The sequence below is a fragment of the Triturus cristatus genome, chromosome 3_1 (genome assembly GCF_964204655.1).
Source record: "Triturus cristatus chromosome 3_1, aTriCri1.1, whole genome shotgun sequence".
In the NCBI taxonomy this organism is placed as follows: domain Eukaryota; kingdom Metazoa; phylum Chordata; class Amphibia; order Caudata; family Salamandridae; genus Triturus; species Triturus cristatus.
The window spans coordinates 979,340,635-979,364,076 of NC_140583.1; the positions used below are offsets into that span (position 1 = coordinate 979,340,635).

The 23,442-nt window shown below is 43.7% G+C and overlaps 1 protein-coding gene across 1 annotated transcript in view; it reads right to left on the reverse strand.

Annotated features, from left to right (window-relative positions):
- Positions 1-10,984: 10,984 nt before the first annotated feature.
- FABP3 (fatty acid binding protein 3) overlaps positions 10,985-23,442 on the reverse strand; it is a 62,084-nt gene continuing 49,626 nt past the window's right edge. Inside the window, exons 3-4 of the mRNA XM_085645655.1 lie at positions 22,819-22,920; positions 10,985-13,583 (exon numbers count right to left, since the gene is read on the reverse strand). Coding sequence (XP_085501781.1) covers positions 13,530-13,583; positions 22,819-22,920 — 156 coding nt within the window. The 3' untranslated portion in view covers positions 10,985-13,529. The remainder of the gene's footprint in view (positions 13,584-22,818; positions 22,921-23,442) is intronic.

Genomic DNA, 23,442 nt, shown 5'->3' on the forward strand with positions numbered 1-23,442 from the left:
GAAAAGGAATGCAAAAGTAGTCTGACCATCATATGGCCCTGTCTGTGTGTGGGGACCTGAACCAGTTGAGTGAACTGTAATATTTCAAGATCGTTGGTAAGGGACTTTGCCATACAACACTTGTCATCTTTGATATGCATGTTAAGGTGACCTAAAATAATAAAATTAGGATAACTTAATGCATAAGCCGGTAGGTACTCCGCTATTCCATTAGCAACTTTTGAGGGTGAACCTGGTGGACGGTAGATCAGGAAACCGACTGTGGTGTGGGTACTGGAGAAGGATAGTGAAAGAAAGGCTGCCTCACAACCCTCAATCTCTACTTCAGAGAGGGCGCATGGGATGTGTAGTTTGTAAATCACCGCAATCCCTCCTCCCTTTTGGTAGGTCTTTCTTGTCTCAAGATTGCATATTGTTGTGGAATGGCTTCAAGTACGTCCAAACTTGTCTCTACATGTTTCATTCTTCTCAAACTTCATAGGAAAATTCCTATATTTTTAACTGTTGGACTGTTCCCAGGAGGCACGGGGTCAAGGCTGATTTGCATACGGCTGAGTCCAAACTGGGGTAGAGTAGTGGGCAAAAGAACGATGGATTTAACCCAGATCTCTTGACTGGGGGAGAATGTTTGAATCATTCCGTATTCCGTCCATCATTTGTTGTAGTTGCATTTAATTAATCAAGCACTCTTTTCCCGAGGAACAAAAATGGGATGCTTTTGCATGTGGTTTGTCGGTTGATTTTATTTTTGGGAATATGTATAAATAAAATGACCGCAGGTTGACTGGAAACAATAAAAAAAAACTGCAGGTCCTCGTGTCCGCTCCTCACGCAACAGTTTTCCTGTCCAGCTTGCCCGCAGTCTGCTACCCTCTGCTGCCTGTTTACCTGCTTCCCTCTATTTGTGCCTCCTCTGCTCGTTTCTTGTTCTGTTTTGCCTTTCCTGCTCGTTTTTCTGCCTCTGTTTGGCCTTTCTGCTCGTTTTACTGCCCTCTGTTTTGCCATCTTCTGCCCTGTTTTGCCTTTCTGCTCGTTTTTCTGCCCTCTGTTTTGCCTTTCTGCTCGTTTTTTCTGCCCTCTGTTTTGTCCTCTTCTGCCTTGTTTTGCCTTTCTGCCCTCTGTAATGCATTTTATGCTTGTTTTTCTGCACTCTGTTTTGCCTTTTTCTTCTTACTTCTTCCCTCTTCCTGCTGTTTCCCTCCTTCCGCCACCCTGCGCCAGTCATCCTCCAGGACCTACTTAATGGAGGTTGCAGCGCAAACCCATTGAACAGGTCCTTGTGCCAGATCCCCTTGCAACAGTTCTCCTGTTCAGCTTGCGTGAAGTCTGCTACCCTCTGCTTGTGCCTTCTCTGCTCATTTCTTGCTCTATTTAGACTTTTCTGCTAGTTTGTCTGCCCCGTTTTGCCTTTTCTGCTCGTTTTTCTACCCTATGTTTAGCCCTTTTCTGCTCATTTTTCTGCCCTCCATTTTACCTTTTCTGATCGTTATTCTGCCCTCTGTTTTGCCCTCTTCTGCTTTGTTTTGCCTTTCCTGCTGTCAGCTAATTTCTGTGAAAAGCAATCGGCTGTCAATGAATTATTGTGTCTGTTTCTTTGAGTTCTACATCAGTACCCCCATACTACCTTCCACGCAACCTCCCTGAGAAGCCTTTGGCTGCTTTCTCTTGCTACCCTGAAAATCAAGATCTTGGCCCTGTTTGCAAAAGCCATAGCAGGACAGGCCCCAGGACACCAGAGGCAAACAATCCCAGTCATCACTTTATAACTCAGTTCCATTTGCTACCTCCCTGTATGGGCTCTGATAATCATAATTTTCCTAATCCTCTATGCCATACCAGCATGAACCAAACATGCAAACAAGTATTGTCCCCTACCCTAATGAGATATGCCTTTCTAAACTATGTATGCAGAAAGAACAATTGATGGACAGAATGCTGAACAATGTAATATATTCACACCAGTACAGAGATCTGGGCCTAAATCCATCGTTTTTTCCCTCCCCATGCTATTCCAGTTTAGGCCCAGCCATATGAGGGGTGATGCCCCGAAACCGGTCCCAGGATGCTTGTTTCCGGTCCAGGGAGGACCTGGCTTGGCAGTTCGTGCTGAACTGTTCCCATGAGGAACAGGGTCAAGGCTGATTTGCGTATTCGCTGGGTCCAAACTGAGGTGGCGTGGTGAGCCAAAGAATGATGGATTAAATCCAGATCTTTGTGACTGGGGGGGGGAATGTTTGCTTTGTTCAGCATTCCGTCCATCATTTGTTCATTTGACTTTTGTTGCCCTAAATGGGAAGGATATGCCCAGATGTGGATCCCGTGCTCACTGTGCACCTGGATTCAAGCTAGCCTGGCTGATGAGGGGTGATACCCCGAAACCAGTCCCAGTATGCATGTTTCCAGTCCAGGAAGGACCTGGCTTGGCAGTTCAGGCTGGACTGTTCCCATGACGAACAGGGTCAAGACTGATTTGCTTATGGCTGGGTCCAAATTGGGGTGGCGTGGTGAGCAAAAGAACGATTGATTAAATCCCGATCTTTGTATCGTGAATTTGGGGTGAATGTTTGCTTTGTTTAGCATTCTGTCCATCATTTGTTCCTTTTGCTTTTCTAAACTATATAGCCATGTTTCCTCTGAGCAAGAACACATACAACTGAAGGCCTCTTTTGATTTTGTTGGCTATCAATAATGAGGTATAGCTTTAGTTTTTATGGTACACTGACCTCTGGACCAACCCGTGGGCATACCCGGGTGACCAACTTAAACACAACAAAACTGTTGGATGGGCAGGCTTGAATCAGTCCGGGCCAATGATAATTACTTGAACACAAGCATCCCCAGATCGTTTTGTGCCTTATTAGGCCTCATCAGTGAGTTCTAGCTTGGATCCAGTTGCACAGAGAGTATGGGACCCACATTTGGACTTGTGGTCCCTTCTGGAGGAGGCTTTGTCTTTCGGTGTGTGATGAACAGTTCCCATGCTAAGCAGGGTCAATACTAATTTCATACGATGGGCCTCAGTCTAGAATGGCATAGTGGGTGACAAAACAATTGATTTAAATGCTACCTAGAGCGATTACCAGTGAGTTAGACTGTTTGAAGCATTACTCGCATCACCTTTTGTATATTTGTTGTTCCTTTTTTGTCAGATCCAAGTCTGATTTTGGTTATGGTTGGTACTTTTCTGTAATGGCACAGTGAGCAGCTGAACAGTGGGATGGAATGCTGTTGAGAGCAAATGAATAAGATTTTAAACATTTCCTTCCAACTGTTTTTATTTTTCCAATTGTTGTGGCTGTGCCCAGATATGGTTCCAGTAACTCCTTGTACCACAAGGATTACATCTTTATTTCGGCAATTAGGCTGTGCAAAGCAGACCTAGTGCTTTGAGGTGGAATATGTGTTTTTGATTAAAGGGTGTGGACCATTGTTTCCAGGTGGTCTTTTCCTTTTGGTGTGAGTCCAAAAATGATTTGCATGTGATTGGACATTTTTCATTACGACTCACTTAGAGTTGTGGAAGGAAATACTGCCTATGAAAGTAGAAAGTGGTTGAGTTTAACTGTAGGGTTTTCATCTGTCACTTTTTTTTCTGAGTGAATGATGTTAAGTGTGATGAGTATGGCCAGAGGTTTTTCTCTTAACTTACTCTGGGAAGGAGATTTAATGCACAACTGACTAATGAGGCCTAACAACATCTACACCTGTGAAGGTTTTGCTGCATTCTTGGTCAGAGGGAGCGTGCCCTACAGTTTTAGGCAGTCTGTTTTGGGGGATGGTCAGGACTGATGTGAATATGTTTGTTCCTTGTCTAGTACTGCAAACTAAGCAAAGTCAATGAGGGAATGGAATTCTTCCTAGAAAAAATGTGAGGGGTTCATATCAATACAGCATTTACAGTAAGTATTTTACAGAAACAAGTAAACGGTTTGTTGAAGAGGAAATGTGGCTTAATAATTGCCACTAAGACTGATTTTCATATGCTTGCTACTTTTGTATTGTGCCACTGCGAGCCCTGCATCCTGTGATGACGGCTATAAAAGACATTTCCTTGTTGCGGCAAGCCCGTCTTGGTGCCCAGGGTTTGCCCACCCACTTTAGGGACCGCAAACCGTTATTGGATGACAGGAGAAAATGCACTTTACATTCACTAAAAAAAGCCAGAGTTAAAGTTCAGTTATTGAAAAGGAATGTTGTAAGATTTTAACTTATGTTAAAAAAAACTTGGAAAATCCCTGAAAAAGCACCACAGTTTAAAAAACAAAACAACATTGAAATCTGCCAGTAACTGTCGTAAGTATAATTTGCACCGCCATAGATTTCAGATGTCATCAGTGATGTAACATGTTAGGTCATAAACAGAGTATCACACATGGGCATGTTCTACTTATGTCAGTTACGTATAAGTGGCAAATTTCAGTGTTGTTTTAATTTTTAAACTGTGGTTCTTTTCCTGTAAATTTCTAAGATTTCTTTTTAATGCAAGTTAAACTCTTACTGCCTTATTTATGCATTACTCCACTTTAATTTCTGGGTTTTTTTCCAGTGAATTTTTATCTTTTTTTAAAACTTAAAATGATCTCTTATTACTATACGATTGCAACCAGGCCCTGCTCCCACACCCCACTAGCGGGCAAGCACCAATGGACCCCCAATCCAAAGTCTTCCATTTTTAGGTCGAGCCTGTAACAGCGCGCATGCGCTGTTCTGGCGAAGACTTCATGTAAGGGCTTTGAAAAACTGACCTAACAATTGCACACGCTCATGTGTGTGCTTTTTGTTTTGTCCCACGCTTTTGGCCTTTGCGTGCGTCTTTTTAACAAAGACAGCATGCAATTGGTCAAAGGCGGGCGCATTGCTCTGCACATGGCTGGTGTCAGTTACCCGCACGGTCGCCATGTGGTTTCAATTATCGTGCCCAGACACTGGCGCCAGATGTCTCGTTGTGGCGCGCGCGCACCACTCGCATGCTTGTTTTTACAGTGCTTTTTTTTTTTTATTGCAGGAAGAGTGCTTCAGAGGACAGCGTATTCTTTTAACAGCTCTCCCACAATTGTTTTTCCACCATGTGGCATGTGTATGCAAAATAAAAGAAGCATTTTTGTGCTTTCTTTCGGTTCAATTTCCTGTAGTGCCGGTAACGTTTTGAGAATCACAATTACTGCATTATCTGCGCGTGCCTGGGACTGCGACATGCAGAACCGGTGAAGAATGAGGCGCACCGTCGCTTCCGCTCGTTTAAAGCCCTTGTGTTGGAATGATGGAAACAGCATCTCTCTCGAGCCAGTGTTATTAAACCTCCGCTTCAGGAAGCTGCCCTGCTATCCACATCACCTTGCGGCTTATTCTTTATCAACTGCTTCCACTTTCACATACCTCACACCCCTGATCAGGAACTATGAAACTGCAACAGTACCTAGACATCCTGCTTGTAAAATCCCAATGTCTCCCAACATTGGCATAGTGTCAAGTTTCCAGACCCCTTATGTGGGACATTTCTGTGTTTTCAGCGTGTTTATGCTTGAAATTCTCTTGCCTTAAGCATGACACTTTGACTGACATTATAGCGTGTAGAAAGAACCATGCAGTTACATTTAACGCCATCATCACACACATCGAAACCGAGCCCCGTAGAAGTCACTGCGAGAGTGTTGGCATTTGTTTCTGGGGAGTTTAGAGCTGCAGCACAGAAACATGCACATGCTTATTGATGCTAACAATAAATGCACATGCACATGATTGGTTCTAAACCACCAGGCAGCTGAACCTAGAGCGCCAGCATGTGACTGACTGTTATAAATATGTTACAGTGTTACGAAATAAGGGGTAAATTTTAAATGAAATAGCACAGTGGTGCTGCAAGCAATTTTCCTGTGCCGAGCTTCATCATTTAAAATAAGCATTTGCAATGCAATAGGTGTCGCATTTACGCGAGTTTAAGCTATTGGCATTGTAAATGACAATGCTTTTTATTTATGTTTTAAAAACCAAAACATAAATAAAAGGCATTGTCATTTACAATGCCAATAGCTCAAACTCGCGTAAATGCAAGACCTATTGCATTGCAAATGGTTGTTTGAAAATTGTTTGCCGATACTGCAGGAATTGAAGGGGTTGTGCTAGCCAGCTCCATGGGATTCCCACAGCCGTACTAGGGGCCACAGTGGCTCCCGCGGAGCTGCGAAGGGATTGCCCCCCCATTATTTTTTTTATTTGACAACAGTAGGGAGGTGCTCCCCCACAAACAAGGTCTATAGGGTCCCATTGACCCTACCCTGCCCCTTATACCTTTCTTTTCTTTTTAAAAAGTTCCAGGACATGAGATTCATGTCCCCCGTCCTGTAATACTGGCCACACAATTTTGGTTCAGGTTGCAGCCAGTCAATCACAGCATGGGCTCCAGCGGGAAACATAACTCATGGCTCAAGGTCATTAAAACTGGCACCCCAGCCAGGCACAGTTTTTCATCAATGATTCATGACAGGGTCAGTGGCATCACTGATGACATGATCCACAGAACCACTCACATACCCATTCACAGACCCATATAACTACTCACACACCCACTCATGCATAGAGCCACTCACACACCCATTCACTCACCCATACAACCACTCACTCACACACCCAATTATACGCCAATAGAGCCACTCGCACAGCCACACACTCACCCATGCAGTTACTCATACCCTCACTTATTCTCCTATACAGCAATGATAGAGCCGCTCACTTACCCATGCACCCACTCACTAAAACAGCCACTCCAACACCTAGTCATACAGACACTCACACACCCCACTTATACTCCAAAACAACCACTCAGACACCGAGTCACTCACCCATATAGCTATTCACACACCCACTCACTCACCCATAGAGCCACTCACTCACCCATACAGATACTCACACATCCACTCACTTACTCATACAGATACTACCACATGTACTCACTCATCTAAACAGTCACTGGAACAAGCTCATACTCACCCATACAGCTTCTCTCACACTCATTTATTCACCCATACAGCCACTCACACACCCACTCACCCTTACACCACTCATGTACTCGCTCACTCACCCATACAGCCACTCACACACCCACTCACTTACTAATACAGTCTCTCACATACCCACTCATTCATCCATATACCACTTACACACCCACACAGTCACTTACTCAACCTTAGTCACCCACACAGTGACTCACTTATACAGCCACTGACACACCCACCCACCCACTCACTCCTACATACACCACTTACACATCCACTCACCCACACAACCATTTACCCATACAGCTACACATAGACCCACTTATACACCAATACAGCCAGTCACACACTCACTCATACACACCACACACACAGTTGCACAGACACATAATCTATGTTTGATAATGGAATCACTCAGTAGTACACAACCTATCTATGTTTAACACTCAAAACTTTTTTTTAAACTCAGAATCACTAGATGTTGTCATCGGTGATGTCACTGACCATGTCATGAGTGATGTAATATGTGAGATCATACGCAGTACATTGTGGGGGTGTACATTATAGTAACCTCAGGTAAATATAATTGCTGAATTTCACTGGTTTTAAACGTTTGAAATCTGAGCCTAACTATAACTTCACTGTACCCTTACATATGTATATTCACTGACAAAAATCCAAAGGTTATAGGGATGTTTTAGTTAGGTTCAGATTTTACACACACAAAACAATAGAAATTTAGCAGTTATAGTTAGTTATCTCACTTGTGCCCTAAGGTAACTATAACTTGCCATGCACAGTTTTCTCTTCAATAATTTTATAGCAAATATTGCACCAGGAACAACTTAAGGAATTTGGGGGCCCTGGGCCAAACATATTTTGTGGGTCCCTGTTCGGAATAGCTTTAAATTTATGATCCAATTTCACCTCTTTCATGCCCTCTTTAGCCAGTTCACTGACAGTGCACAGACACACTCCTCCAAATTCTAAAATATTTGTACAACTTATATTAAGGGATAGTGAGGTGTGTTTTTAATATTATAACACAACGGTTGTGTGATGGAACCATGCACGCATGCCAGTTCCACGCCGACTCAACAACGCAAGTCTTAATCACGAATATGCCTTTACCACAAATGCCTTTACAACGAATTATACGTTGTGAAGGCATGTATGGTAAAGACATATCAGTGGTTAAGACTAGATTGGTAAGTCTTAACCCCCCCTGCCTCCACATTGACTCCTTAAACGGAACCCTCCCTCATAAAAACTAACCCCCTAGCCCACCTAAGTCCTGAAAACGTCCCTGCCCCCAGTCCTAAAACGACCCCGCCATCCCTTGAGTCCTAAAAACTGCCCCGAACCCTAAAAACTACCCCAACTTCCCCCAAGCCTTAAAAACGACCCCTACCCCCAGAGCCATTAAAAACTACCCTGCCTCGCTAAGCCCTAAAAGTATTACAATCCCTGCCCCCCAACCTGAGCCCTAAACGGCCCCCAAGCCCCCACACTGACATCTAAAACTACCACCTCCCTCCTAAAAAAACAAACCCTTCCCCAGCCCTGAAAAATACCCTGACCCACCCCAGCCCTGAAAACTATCCCGACCCCTCCAGCCCTGAAACCTGCGTCAACACCCCCCCAAACCATACAAACTAACCTCCTCAAAAACCCGGCCCCATCCCCACTCACCTCACCACGTCGCGTTCTCTCCCGATCCTTCCTGCTTCCACCAGCCAGCAACTAGACCATGCACTGCCTAAACCACGCATATGCATGGTTAAGACATATGCATGGTTAAGACATATGCGTGGTTAAGACATATGCGTGGTAAAGGTAAGCGTAGTAGTGCTTGTGAAGTTGGAACATGCGTTGCTTTGCCTGCGTTGTTCCAACTGTCTCCCTAACGCAACAGCAGTTCACAAATATTACTGCAAATAACGTCTGTGGCGCCCTCCCATTTCTCATACGTAAGGTCCTGTTTTGATCTAAAGGAATATTTTTATGGATGTTGTATGAAACATAAATAAAACATTTCTTGGCAATAAGTCTGTAATAGACTCACACATCGCCCACATTAAAAACTGATTAAAAGAAAACGGTCCTTCAAACAATCTGTTTAAGAATTATTAAAGGAGATCGGGGCAAAACTCTTCAGAACAGGGCTGGCTCTATCAGGGGGCCCCTGAAAGGGTTGGGCCCCAGACCTGAACCCACTTTGCCCATTCCTTAAAATGTCTCTGTGCAAGGGTGGAATTCAACTGGTTCAGGGTGGGCACACTCCGGCATCAGGAGGCAGATTGTTCCAGCAATGGTGACCTAGAAGATGGAGGGAGAGGAATCTGGATGCTATACTTGGTGCTTCTGTTGTGAAAATTAGGTGTTGGTTGGCATATCCTAATTTCCTGATGGAAGTGCAGCATTGCAGGTTACCTTTAACCCATTGTTTACTTCGTTTGCCGTCTTTGGGCGGAAGTTGGAGGTGGTGGGTGGGACCTTAAAGCAAGGTTTGAGAGAGCATGGGCATGAGTCTGGGTACAGAAACCTGAATCTGTGAGGATAGCCAGAGACAGTGCCGCTCTGAGGGCTGGTGACGGACCAGGTAAATAGCTGACCTGGGTGGTGTTCACTAGAATACCTTCATGCCCATGGTTTGCCTGGTATTGCAAAATGGAAACAAGTCCTATTTCTCGTAGGAAGGCATCTGTATGGGTGTGTGACAGCAGACCTCTGCTGCTTTCAGCATCTAAGAAAGCAATCCTCTTAAATGACAGTAAGCAGACACTGTTCCACACCCGATACAGTGTTCCACATTTGAGTAAATCCTCACAGCCCCGAAAGAAATCACACCAACCTTGCTACAGAAAGCGTTCTCAACCACAAACCCTCCTGTCTTGCAGACAGTTCCATCTCTTGTGCATTGGCAAGGAAAGTAGCCCCGCTAGCTAACAACCAGCTGTGTTTAAAGAGCACACCACAAGTGTGTGCCGCAAACTTAGCAAAAGTCACACATAAAAATGGATGGCCAATCCCTGCCTCAGGTGGAATCCACAAAACACTGAATTGATTTTAATTACCACCAACCAAATGGCTCCTGCTATTAAATGCTGATTGTCCTCTCTACATGGTAGTAACCCTGTGTTAACAGGCAATGCTAGGTTTCTGGGTTTTACCCTGGAAAAAAACTTGAACCTTCAATGATACATCAAAAACCTAGCTGAGAATGCAAATTTAAAGTACAGGCTACTCAAGAACATGAAAATGTCCATCTCTTTGGCCGGTCTCCAATCAGTTGCTCAAACTCTAGTAATGTTCGCGAATTACAATGAAAGCTCCATACTTACAAGCATCCCCAAGGTTAGTTCTGCCTCCTTAATGGTAGTTTCCCATACCATTGCCTATCTGACATCAGGCATTACAAATGTGATCATATCAAACCTGTGTCTGTTTCTTTAAATTGGCTCAGCAATGAATACAGATCTCTTTAAAAATTGATTGACTTTACCGTCTCATATGTTCACTCAAACTTCAGGGAGTTCTTGGAACAAAAGATTAAAATGCCACAGGCCGAGAGAAAGCAGGCGTTTAACTAGACACCCCAACATTCCACAAACAGAAAATACTCTTTTGGCCAGTCTCTGGCTCTGCCCATCGTATTTGCAATAAAGCTCCCTGAACTTCAACAGGAAAAAAAATGGAATCAAATGTCGATGCTGTCCCGAGGTTTAAAGTAAAAGACAATCCGCAGCCCCTAAGGTACATCTCTGGATATACATGCTTACCAGCAAGTAATCACAAAGTGTATGTTTTAAAGTCACATTTGTGCATTGCAAGTGTATTTTTTTTTCATTTTTTTGTGCCTTGTATGATTTCTCATTGCCATACTTACTGGGTCCTCGTTTTTGTAATGTTTCCATCGTTGTTCTATGCTATGATGCCCTGAGAGGCCTGGTTTGTCCTTCGCGAGGCAACAAAATCATTTCAGACATAAGTGTAAATCAGTTTAGTTTTTAATGTTTGATTAGCTGTGTTACACATGTACAGCTACACGTTATCAGATTCATCCCTGTATCCAAAATACTGTTAATACGGGTTTCAACAGAAATATAGTGACAAACAATGAGTTAACCTTTGGCACATGCCCGGACATATCTCTCAAGCCCCTTCCATTCACCGACCTCTGACCAGATACCTCTTGCTCCTGCCTTATGCTTCAAATGTCCTGAAGTAGTCATATGTTGTCTCTTCTCAGCCGGCCCTGTGTAGGTGGACTGGATTGGAGAGTAACCAGCCAACTGACTTGATGCATGAGTGAGTCTGGCCAACCTCTAACAGCCTTTCAGAGACCTTCTCCTCCTGGGAACCCCACCATTGATCTTGTAGCCTAGGCCTGCTTTGTGCCTCTCCCATCTTAAATACATCTAGCGAGATCCTCAAAATACCTGCATTTAAAGGTACTGAGAAACAAATCCAAATAACATTTTGGGAAGATCTGGCTGAAGGCTTCTGGTGTCTCAATCAACAGATACGTGTTTTGCGCCTTAAATTTGAAGGCACAAATACTCGTGAGAGTCAAGATCCTTAAAGGTACTGTTCATCAACGTATCCCCGGGACTTCTTCCGGTGCTGTTGCTCTCTCTAATAAAACAAATAGTCAAGCTTTCACTGGCCAACTGGGATCATTTGGTTTGACCCAACCCACACCAGCCTACTGACTGTTCTAGATTGTGATCTACCCATGAAAAGGTATCCTTCCTAAATCATAGCCCGTGTTCACCCACTAGGCACGGGCACCCCAACATGATTTTGACTCTCCAGTGGAAAAACGGATGAGACATCAGCAGCCAGATTTTTCAAAAAAACAATGACACTTACTCATGCTAAGATAAGGTGTACCATCAGAATGACAGAACGGTAAGACAGGGCAGGCCTAACTATCCGTCTCACAGGTTACCCATACTCTAGTACATGAAACTCATTGGTAGGTAAAGGATTAGGGCAGGCACACACTTTACCATGGGACTCAACTTATTCCTCCAAAAATACCCGCCATTGCATGTATAGCAAGAACAGTGCTAGCGCTGGAGGCTAAGCAAAGTGCCCGGTGTGGCAGCGAGTTATAGAGGAGCAGGCAGCATGGATCTCAGATGTATGAACAGGCAGCAACATCTTTGTATCTATGTCTCCCTGCACAATTCACCAGGAGCACAATCAGAAGAGCAGCTTTTGGTGTGGAAATCTTCCCTTTTTCAGTGTCTCTAGTGATAGGAATGAGATGGACACCTGTACCCGCCTCTACATAGCATGAGAGCTGCAGGTTGCTTCCCATGGGCACCACTGCCTACCACGTCATTTTGCTTCATGCAATTACTCCTTCAGCCCCCCTCCACGAAAGGAACCTTTAGAAGTGGGAAATAGTTTTTTGTGACTCGGAGATTGAAGACGTTAAAAATCAACATATCTATGTCAGAGCTGTGAAAGGAAATCGGGGAACCCATCATTGATGTATCCGAGCTGGAGCAGAGCAAGAACCCATCATCTGTACAAGATTCATGAAGTCAGCATGGTGAAACCGTCATCAGAGGTGTGAAATCAATGCAGTGAAACCATCATCACATTGTCAGAGCTCTGTTATCAGTGCAGTGAGTGAAACAATCATCACGGTATCAGAGCTGCAACATCAGGGCTGTGAAACAATAATTACGGTCTAAATTCTGTGGTAATAGAAGACATCAGTGCCAAAGATCTGATTACATAACATTTCAATCATCATCACTCAGGCATGTGATATCAGAGCAGTGAAATCCTCATTATTGGGTAGCGAAGCCCATTCTTATGACAAGCTGATGATAACCTTTAGAGTCCCCACTTCCGTCTGGGAATAGAAAGTCACTGCCTGTACATAATATTGAAGGTAGTTAACTGGTTGACCATTTTGGTTCCGGAGTAGCGTGCTCACTGAACGGCGCTTCAACGCCTCATCAGGGGTGCCAGTCGCTATATAAATGCAAACCTCTCCCTCTTCTATCCCTCCACAATCATTTTCAATCCAAATAACATATCCACCGCTCAAATTAATTTCATATTTCACTATACTAATTCACCACTAATCCTTTATGGGTTCCAAAGTAGCGTGCTGCTCGCCGAAAAAGCGCTTCAATGCCTCGTCAGGGGTAGTAAGTGCTATATAAAAGCAAGTACAATTCAATACAATACGGCAACAGCACACTCACTTTGAAGTCAAATACACTTATTCTCTAGATCCATGGCACACGTCTCCGGCTGCTGACCCCCTCAGGAGGCATAAAAGCAGAATACTTGAGGACTTACATAGACAAAGCAACAAAGATGGAGATAGCCACAGTTCAGTAGAGATGAGTGTTCATCACGTAACCGGGATACACATTCTTAAGGCCTTGGCACTGGTGCAGGAATTGGCTGAGATTTCTGGGCGCGGACATGATGGAATTAAAAGAAATGGGTACAACATCGATTTGGGGAGGGGGGAGAGGTGGGTTCCGGGGTGCACGGCAAACCTTAGCAACCCTTTTCGTAAGTGCGCGTGCTGATGATGTCACCCATTTTGAGAGTCTGAAAAAAAGGGAAAAATAAAAGACAACCTTAGAATACAGAACATCTCCAGGAAAGTTTATTTCGGGGACATATATATATATATCCATAAAATCGTAGCAATACATAATCTATTATCAAATACAAAAAATAGCTTTTTCGATAAAGGAAAGAAAATAACAGAAAACTGTGCACAACACCTAAGCGTGGTAATTAAGCACCAAACATAAGTTAACAGCGGAGACAACTTTTAATTAATCTCCCGTGAGACAGGTAAAGGGCATTACACATGGTTGCATCTGCAGTTGTTGTCTGTACACTTTGAGAAGTGATTTCCACAAAGAGCTATCACAACTAGACTTACTAGGTGGCAAAGCCTGGACCACAGTAAGATATTGCAGGTGGCTGGAAGATCACACAGATGCCATAAATCACATAGCATACTTGGATTTTCTTTTTTTACTGGTAAGCATCGTTTTTAGGTCGAGGACTACCGGTCTGCCGAAGGCAGAACCGGAAGTCGGAAGATTTAATGTTTTCTAGAGTGGCTATTTAGCCCGCCTCTCTTTTAGCTTCTCCTCCATTGGCTGGCTTCCTAAACGGAGGCCAGCTATTGGAGGAGAGAGCCGTCCCTCCAGATAGGCTCCGTCTTTTTCAGATTCAGGGGCGTGTTTTTTGGTGTTCTTTCCACTTTTTAGCCACGCCCCCGAATCTGAAAACCGCCGCTGCGTTTCTCCGAGGCATTTCTGCTTCGCCTCGGAGAAAGGCAGTGGTGTGCTTATTACTTTAGATTTCTTATTACAGTTCTCCACAGGTCGGTCTTAATTTTTGTAGCTTTATTTTTCTTCTTTGCAGGCTGTGTACAAATTGCAAGATGTCGACAGTTCGTTTCACGGTGTTGTACCTTTTGTTCCGTCGCTTCGGAGGTTTTCTAAATATGGGTTCAAGTCAAACGCCGCCTGCTTGAAGTGTTTAGTTCTGTTTATATGTTTGATTTCTAAAATGGATGTGTGGAACCGGTATCTTGTGTCCGTCTTTGGTCTTAATCCCATGTTTTGTTGTTTTGCTTGCCCGGATTAGTCGGTTTACGAGCTGTCTTCACTTCCTCCGAGATGGTTTCTGTTTGTCTCGGGCCACTGGAGAGCAGACGCTTTTCTTTACGAGAATTGAGTTTCCTCCCTTCGTCCAGTGCGCGGAGCCGGGAGTGCAGAGCCGTCCGTCCCAGGGGGCTGCGGCCACGTTTATTTAACGCTTCGTAGATGCTGGTTTCGTTGCTCAAAATTACAATCTTGGCCATTTCCCCCCCCCCATGGCCTCCTAGGGCTACCATTTAGGGGTAGGTGTCGGAAGTGTCCTGCAGCAGACGGACGGTCTGGTACAAAAGGCAGACATTGGGGTTTGGAAAGATAATTGGGGGGTGTTTACAAACACCGGTGGAAGGGTTTACAAAAGTAGGTGTTTTGGTTCTTTCCATCTTAAAGGGTGCCTGCCTCTGGGTTCCGACTCCTTCCATATTTCCGTTTCAGTCTTGACCTAACTTTTTATTTGAATAACCCCTCGTGACTCCTGCGTGTTGTTAGTCCGCGAAACATCGGCCCCCTTTTCCGGTAGACGTTTATTTCGAGTGCAGCTGCTGTTTGTACATTTCTGTAGCTGCTTGCTTCAAAGATCTACGCAAATAAACTGATAGCACAGATATCCATGCCGCTCCCAGGTCTCTCAGACGCCTGTATTTTGTCTGCGTCAGCAGTGGCTCATCGAGTGCCTTCAACTTGCACCCACTTCGTCCTAACCCGGGCAAAGAGTGCAGCTGATGGGTTTTTGTGTAATGTGCATCCGCATCCCTTCTGCTTATGTGCATTATCTTGGGCGCCTTTCTACACACTGGACAGTGAGTTGGTTTCATACGCAGTGTATTTGTTTTCGCGGACCTGAAGTCACAGGACATGAAAATGGAAACCGCGTCCCTCTGGGCAGCCTCCGCTCTGAATAGACCACATTCATTTTTTGGTAGGCACGGGAGATTAAGTAATTTGCCCAGATTCACAGGATGTTGAGCCGAGACTCGAACCTAGTTTCCAGAGGAGAGGATGTGGCCTAATGGCTAGAGTGGTCGACCTCGAAGCTGGGGACCCGGGATCGAGTCTCACCAGGGGCTCAACATCCAGTGATTCTGGGCAAATCACTTAATTTCCCCGTGCCTACCAAAAATGAATGTGTCTGTTGGTAACTCAACTCCTACCTTGGGTCGAGTAAGCGAGTAATCCGGGGGAAAAAAAGTCGGCATCTCTGACTAGTACGCCACACCCACTTCATGGCTATGCAAAAGCAGCCAGCAGAAGGGCAATTCATTGCCTTGCTGAATGCAATGGTCCGTTTGGAAATCAGCTCAGTGAATGATATGGGCAGGTGACCGACCCTCAAGGAACTACTAGAAAATACATCAGCAGAAGGGAATTTTGCAAAAAAGTTTCAGAATTGTCATCAATATTTAGATTCCACGACGCATATTAATCCTCTAGTGATCACACACAACCAAACTTTACAAAGCAGCATAGAATAAAGCGCTACAGTCAGTGCCGTAGCTGCATTGGTGCAGCGGGTGCAGTTGCACCAATGCACAGAGCCCCGATAGGCTCTTTGGACAATTGCTGTATTTTACTACCCTAACAGCATTCAAAGGGTCCATTTTCGATACTTGCACGAGGGCCCTTGGCATTTTTGCTATGTTACTGGTTACAGTGTCGTACGCTGATGGTAGAAAGTGCAGAAACACAACAGCGGATTAATAAGTATTATTGTCAGCATTGTAAACCTCGAGACCCCTGGTTCAGGGATTTAGTATTCACACCAGAGTCCGAACTGGCACAATATCACCACTAATCTAAGTTACACATTATATATCTTTTTGTATTTGTTTTTCACAATTTCCCACATTTTTCAATGGTTCAAATTAGGGGTGTGCGTAACTCGCATAATCCCTTGTTCCATTACTAGGGCGAAAGGAAGGGTCGGCCATTTTGTGCGCGGTCAGGACGTGGGGTCGCCTCTTCCTTGCTGCAAGGCTTATCTTTGGAGGATGGAACCTCGCTCTCCGCTGCTGCAGGTCCGGTTGAAATGGGACCATTCAAGGCCCCTTTCAGGCAAAAGCACTCACTGATTTCTGAATAGTGAGTGTAAAAGCATTAAGGTAACAATGTTGTTCCTGCTTGCATTTCACATGGTTTGCTAAATTTTGCATTCCCCTATGAGTGTTTGCTTTTTCCAGGATGCTGTCGCTTTTTTTTGTAGGCCGCATATTGCTCTTGTCTATTGCGTCATTTAAATTGAGCCTCATCCAGGTGTTTATAGCCGGCAGCAATTGGGTTGTAGTTGAAGGCAGTGCGAGTTTTTCTCAGTGGGGCAGTATGGTGTTCAGTGGGGGATAGGATGTGGCACTATGGCCAGAGCTGCTGAATTTGGAACTGTGTCCTCATGAATTGTGTGTGGGAAGCTCTACGTGTGTTTGGCTCTGTGTGGGTGGCTTTTTTTGTAGGTGGCTTTATGCGTTGGTGGCTCTGTGTGGGTGGCTCTATTTGTGTGTGGGTGGCTCTATGTGAATAGCTCTGTGTAGGTGGCTATGTGTGGGTGGCTCTGTGTGTGTGGGTGGCTTTGTGTGTGTGGCTCTGTGTGTGGGTGCAAATGCAATAGGTCTCGCATTTGGGAGAGATTAAGCTATTGACATTGTAAATAACAATGCCGTTTCTTTAAATGTTTTAAAAACATAAACAAAAATAATGTCATGAGCAATGCCAATAGCTCTAACTTTAACAATGCAAAGACCATTGCATTGTAAATGCTTGTTCAGTTTGTTGTGTTGGAGATTCTAATGCTGTGCAAACTTCTATTGCATAGTTATATAGTGGCGAACAGAGGTTTGAGGCAGAGACAGTCTGCACCTGTCAATATAATATATGGGAGGTAAATACTGATGATGGAAATCAAGGAGTACCCCCCTCTCTACTCCATAATTGGAAAAAGCTCCAAACCAACATAAGACACAAAGTGGTTCTGCACTCAATAGAGTCTGTAGGGTTCAAATGGTGGACAGTCTTTAACCAATCCCAAGTTTTGCTTTTGGCACAACTTATGTACTGGGCCCCTGAACATATCATAATGAGAGATATGCAGTGAGGTAATCGATCTGCATAATTCCCTCTTAAAGGGTATTATTATTCAGACATAGTTGCACTGATGTGTTTGTTTATAGAGCTCATGTCGAACATGGAGATCATTTAGATATGGCACATTCTGATTTTTGTTTTTTGTCACAGGAACCTTTTGTTATATATGACTTTTTGGTAAATAAATGTGCTGATGACTGTCAGGCCCTCTCTCTTTTGTATAATAAGGTTATGTACACTTGAGATCATATATGTTGCAACTTTGAAATTGTTATAGGACACTACAAGTTACATGTAAAAATACTGTACATTTTGTTATTATAGGATAAACGCACTGTATAAAATGTGTGAGCCCAGTACATAAGTCATGCCAAAAGCAAACTTGGGATTGGGTATTCGGTCTTACATTGTAGAGATATGTTGCTATAACTACATATTCCTCAACTGTCAACATTAGGTATTAGTATGTTTTCCCCATCTCCATAAGAAAAGAAAGTATGATGATAATACAAGTGAATCTGATTGACCAATATAAACAATGGACTACCACATAGAAAAAGCTTACTCCGATATGGTATAAGTTAAACCTTCATATTAGGAAAGTGAATTTATGCGTCTGTTTATATGTTTGCATATATTTTAACTGTATCTATATGTGTTTTTCTGTAGCCCTGAAGAAGCCCCTTTGGGACGAAACATGTCGGCTACTGGATTTTATCTGCCTGAATTGTTTTTACATAAAAGAAAGTCTTAAAGAACTTATTTGAACAAAAAGAAACTACATTGCATTGGAAGTTCTTTGACGTGCATATAAAGACTGTCCTCCATTTGAACCCTACAGACACTATTGTTGAGTGCAGAACCACTTAGTGTCTTCTATTGCATAGTGTTTGGAGTCGGAATTCCCAGTTCTGTTTCTCAGTTTTAAAGTTCTTTGTTAATAAGCCTGGGAGTGCTCAATTGCAGACTAACTAATGAGGTAGTCGGTCTGCCTAGATAGTCACTACTCTTTTCTACTGTTTTGATTATTCCAATATTTGCTAATTTTGAGGGTGCTTCTTGCCCAAAGTGTGACATCAAATAGGTTATTAGCAATAGGAGGAGGAATCCCAGACTTCTCAGCTGCTTGGAGCTATCAGATGATTCAATTGAAACCAGGACCCCCGAGAAGATACTTGGAGCTTTCGGGCGATAGCCCTTACGAGTGCTAAGAGCATCAAAGACCAAATGAGTCCATTCTTCCCTATCAGTGTAAAGAGCTCAGCGAGATCCATATCTCTGGGCACTTACCCTCTGGAGCCAGAGTCAATGTGACCAGTTCCTTTTAGTTAGATGCAGCGTTTTCCAAGAGAGCTTGGCATATGGCTGAAACTGAAGGATGTGCATGTGTTCTTTATCTCATCCTGCTCACCCTAGTGACACCGTTCTACGTCTACGTGAAGTTGCCTAAGGAGAGTAGTCTCTTTGAGATAGGAGCTAAGCTGAACCTCACTGATGAGGCAGAACAATGCCAAAATCCGTCTTGTGTTCCTTGCAGTCTCTTTTAGAAGGACCTCAGGAGACCAGCTCAGTGTGGATCGTTACCATGAAGAGCAGAGTCAGTACTGATGTGCATAAGGCGGGCCTCAGTCTACAATGGCACAGCGGGTGAAAAACATAGTATTGGAATGCTGCCCATGGGTGATCACCACTGGTGTAGGCTGTTTACAAGCATTATGTTATTTACAAGCAAGTCTGTCTATTTGAGGTGATGAACCTTTAGACTATGGCTGTAATCCAACAATAGCTTAAAGACGATGGAATTTGCCTCAAGGAAACATTTCAGCTGGGGCTTTTTAGGAATATACAATATGAACAAAGATGCTCCCAAAGGAATTGCTTATACACTTACTTGAAATTATTTTTGGAAAACAATGCCTACTGCGTTTCTTCACCTTCTGCGGCATGCGTAATGAGATGTGTTTAGCTTTTCCTGTATGCATTATCTGCGAGGATTCTGATTAGCCTACTTTAGTTTAGTTTTTGTAGACTGAATCGAGATTTGTTCCTTCTCTATTAAAACGAGTGCCGTTATTCTGGTACATTGGACTCGAATGTAGCTATGTTGGGGAGGATAACTAGCAAAATCCAGTCAGCGAACTCCGTGTCACAGCACATCAGGGGACAAAGAGGCGGCCACCAGGTGCCAGCCTACATTTAAAGCATCTTACTCTGCCCCATCCTTGCATATCCAATGACCACTTCTGGTCATACCCCACTTCCTTGGGCCCCCACCCCTCCACAGTGGAGCGACTAATGACTCCCGCGTGCATATGGCGATGGGTTCTTAGCCATTCATTAATGCAGGGATCGAAACGTCAATGCACTCTATGCATCTTGCTCTGCGCATAATTAAGTGTCAACTTATGAACAATCCAAGCATATTTATGCTGCTGTCCATTGTGTATTTCAATACTGTTTTCTAGCTGGACCTAAATATCCATATGCTGCAACTTGAACCACTTATGTTTGAGTATTGAAATAAAATGACAACTAGGTAATCAAAACAAATTATTATAACTCAAGCATGTACGCCAGATTTGATCTGCCCATACTTTGATTAAGTCTACATTTATTGTTTTATTGAGGTTTGATGTTTCTTCACCTTCCTCTCTGATTTTTTCAAAAAATTTTCAACTAAGCGTACAAGCATTATTTCTCTTAGAGCATCTTTCTTTACGTACCCAATTTCTGAAGTGGTTCTTGGGTTGCCTTTTCTAAACTAACTGGTTCATGAATCTGGCAGTTGTAAGAGCGTGCATGAGTCCAAAAATAGGGGGTGCCGGGTGGAACCCACAAGCTGCAAAAGTGCTTCTAGCCCTAAGGGCAGAGTTTGCAGGATATTAATTTTGTAAGCGTAGCCAAATTAACTGCACCATCCTTATTGCAATGATCCAAAACCAGAGTCTTCATCAACTAATTTCTGTTGTTCAGAGGTTAAGCTCAGTTCTTTATAGGGACATCTCTTTCGCCATCTGCCATGAGTCGTACCCTAAGTAACAAGCTTGATACAGTTACAAGTGACACATGTATTTCATGACATACTTGGAATAATCAGTGATCCTCTGCAAGGTGAGTGGGTTTGGGTTACTGCCAGCTGATAGTCAGGGAGTGCCCGGCAAGTGACTGATCTAATCCTTGCCTGTGGCTTGTCCAAAATTCTGAGTTTCTATTTATGGTGTCCATCTCAGTGTACAAGGTTAGCCAAAGGCCTGCTCTTTGTTGCATATCATGCTAGTGGTGCTGTTGACAGCTGATCTTCTGGAATAATTTGGTTATTTTGTTCTCCAAGCATGGAAGGACCATCTGTGCCAAAAGATCAAGACATTGGCGAACTATGTACTTTACAAACATAACATAGCATAGCACACCCATCTCTATTTGATGCCTTTGGCATGATGTAATTGACTGTAAGGTTGTATACCTTATTTGTTTTTAGATCATGTACATCTCCGAGAGGTGATAACCATGGAGGTCTTGGTGAAAGACTTAGAGTTGGTGATTCGTAGACCGGTATACTGCTCTGTGCCATGAGTTTTTGGTGTGTTGACAAGTCCTATGTCATGGTGCAATTTCAAACAGGCTCCCATGATTGAAAGGCAGGCATCCTGTTAAAGTGATGAGCCTGTGAGCAAATGTAGTCCAGTAAGGAAGACAGGATTAGGCACTGGAACGCGTGCATCAAACGTTATTCACCAGACCATATCTCCCGCTTCTTCTGAATAAACACAAGGATGTCCTACAGCTCACCAGACCCTTCCCAATGAGAAACCCTGTTCCTGCTCTTCTGCGACCAGTGACAACACATGAATTCCCAGACCAGACCTCCAGCAGAAATAAATAAGATGCAAATGATGAAGTCACAGTAAACAGCAACTGCAATATAATTTGGCCCTAATGAGCTCCTGGGTGGGTTTGTGAGGACTTTAGAATGGTGGAATTACAGAGCTTGACATAAGAGTTTGTTACTCAACAACGTACATAGGGCCACTTTTGACCCTGTGTGTAATGACTCTGAACTGCTCAGGTACACTTATTCCAAGCAGAATCCAAGGCCCAAAGTCTTTTCTGTGACTTAACTCTAGACTATTCTTACACGTTCCTTCTTACTTAGTGACATCGCAGGATAGAGAATAACTTCTCTCTCCACGAGTGCTTAATTTGTAAAACAATTAGTACTGGGGCCCTAGACAGGAGGACACGGCAGCTTGCTCCATCCGTTGCCCCTAGCAGCGCTGCCAATGACAGCACCAACATACTACTAATCATGACACTCTTAAAAGTGTGACAATTCATACTATTCTAGGGCTCCAAAGCTATGAGAATGGATTGAGAGGCAAATACTAATTACTGGAAATGTAAATTGAATTAATAAACAGTTGTTACTGTGCTCGTACCTAAATGTGTCAGGCACCACTACCATGTGGCAGACTGTCATAAGCCCTGGTCCTGGCAGTTAAGTCCTGGAGCCGAGCAACGTAAATCACCGTCTCAAATCAAGCAATGCTATCCACCACTTGTTGCATAGTTACAAATTAGAGGACCTAAGTTTCTGGAACACCGCAGCAGACAGCTTGGTAAAATCTGGAAGTACAAGATGACACAGAAAGAGCCACGCCACCATGGTATTGAGTGTGCTGATGATGGTCTGACCCGCCCTGCCCCATCATGACACGAAATCCCCATTGCACGCAAAGGACATGCGCCTCCTTCCACCTTACCCTCTCAACAAGCAGTAAGGTATTTTGTTTGGTCTCTGATTTACTATTTTCATATGGCTTCAAAAAAGGACCTGGAGAGGTTGTGGAAATGCCTGGATTTCAGTATTAAAACTAAATGGCTGTAGTTCCTATTGAAGACAACTAAGTAAGGGAAAGAACCCTCGCTTCCTGTCAGCCATGAAATCATTATTAAGAGCTGAACATCTCTATTGTTGACATTAGCATGCAAGGACAACACTGCGAACAGCATACTTTGCCATCACACATAGTCCCAAAGTTTGGGCCAGGGGCACTTGTGTGTAAGTGACAGCACATTTCATATGTCTTTCTTACCAGAATCAGTTTTCCATCTTGGATCTCGCGAACCAGAGTAGTTTCATTACTCTCCCATTTCTGGACTTGATGCAGTTTCCCATCATCCAGCGTTACAAGAGACTGAAAATCAAGAGACACAGTCCATGTATATGAGTGCCGCATACGTTAGCATCAAAACAACACTTGGGCCAACAAGCGTCGAAAAATTGAATACCAATAAAGTGGATATTAGTACCAACTGTTTTGCAAAGCTTAGAAATGGCAGATCCCGTCATAGTAAGAAGCATTAAATTCTAGCAAGGTTTCTGGGTATTATTGTGCTTTTTATTGTTATAGCAACAATAATAGTAACAGTAACAGTAATAATAAAAAATAGTGATACTAATATGGAAATAAGTGTAACCCATGGGGAGGGAGGACACCTTCCATAGCCCGAGGCCCAAGAAGGCTGTTGGATGTAGTCACCTTTGGTTCTCCTTCTCCCCCAAGCTCCCCCAGGCCTCCCCCCCCCCCCCAAACCCAGCTCACATTGTCGACCTGTGTGTCCCCGTGTGTAATCACATACACTAGAAATGTGCCCGCATAATGTGTTTGTCAGCCCCCATCTCACAGGCACTATATATCTGAGAGAATGGCCCTGCA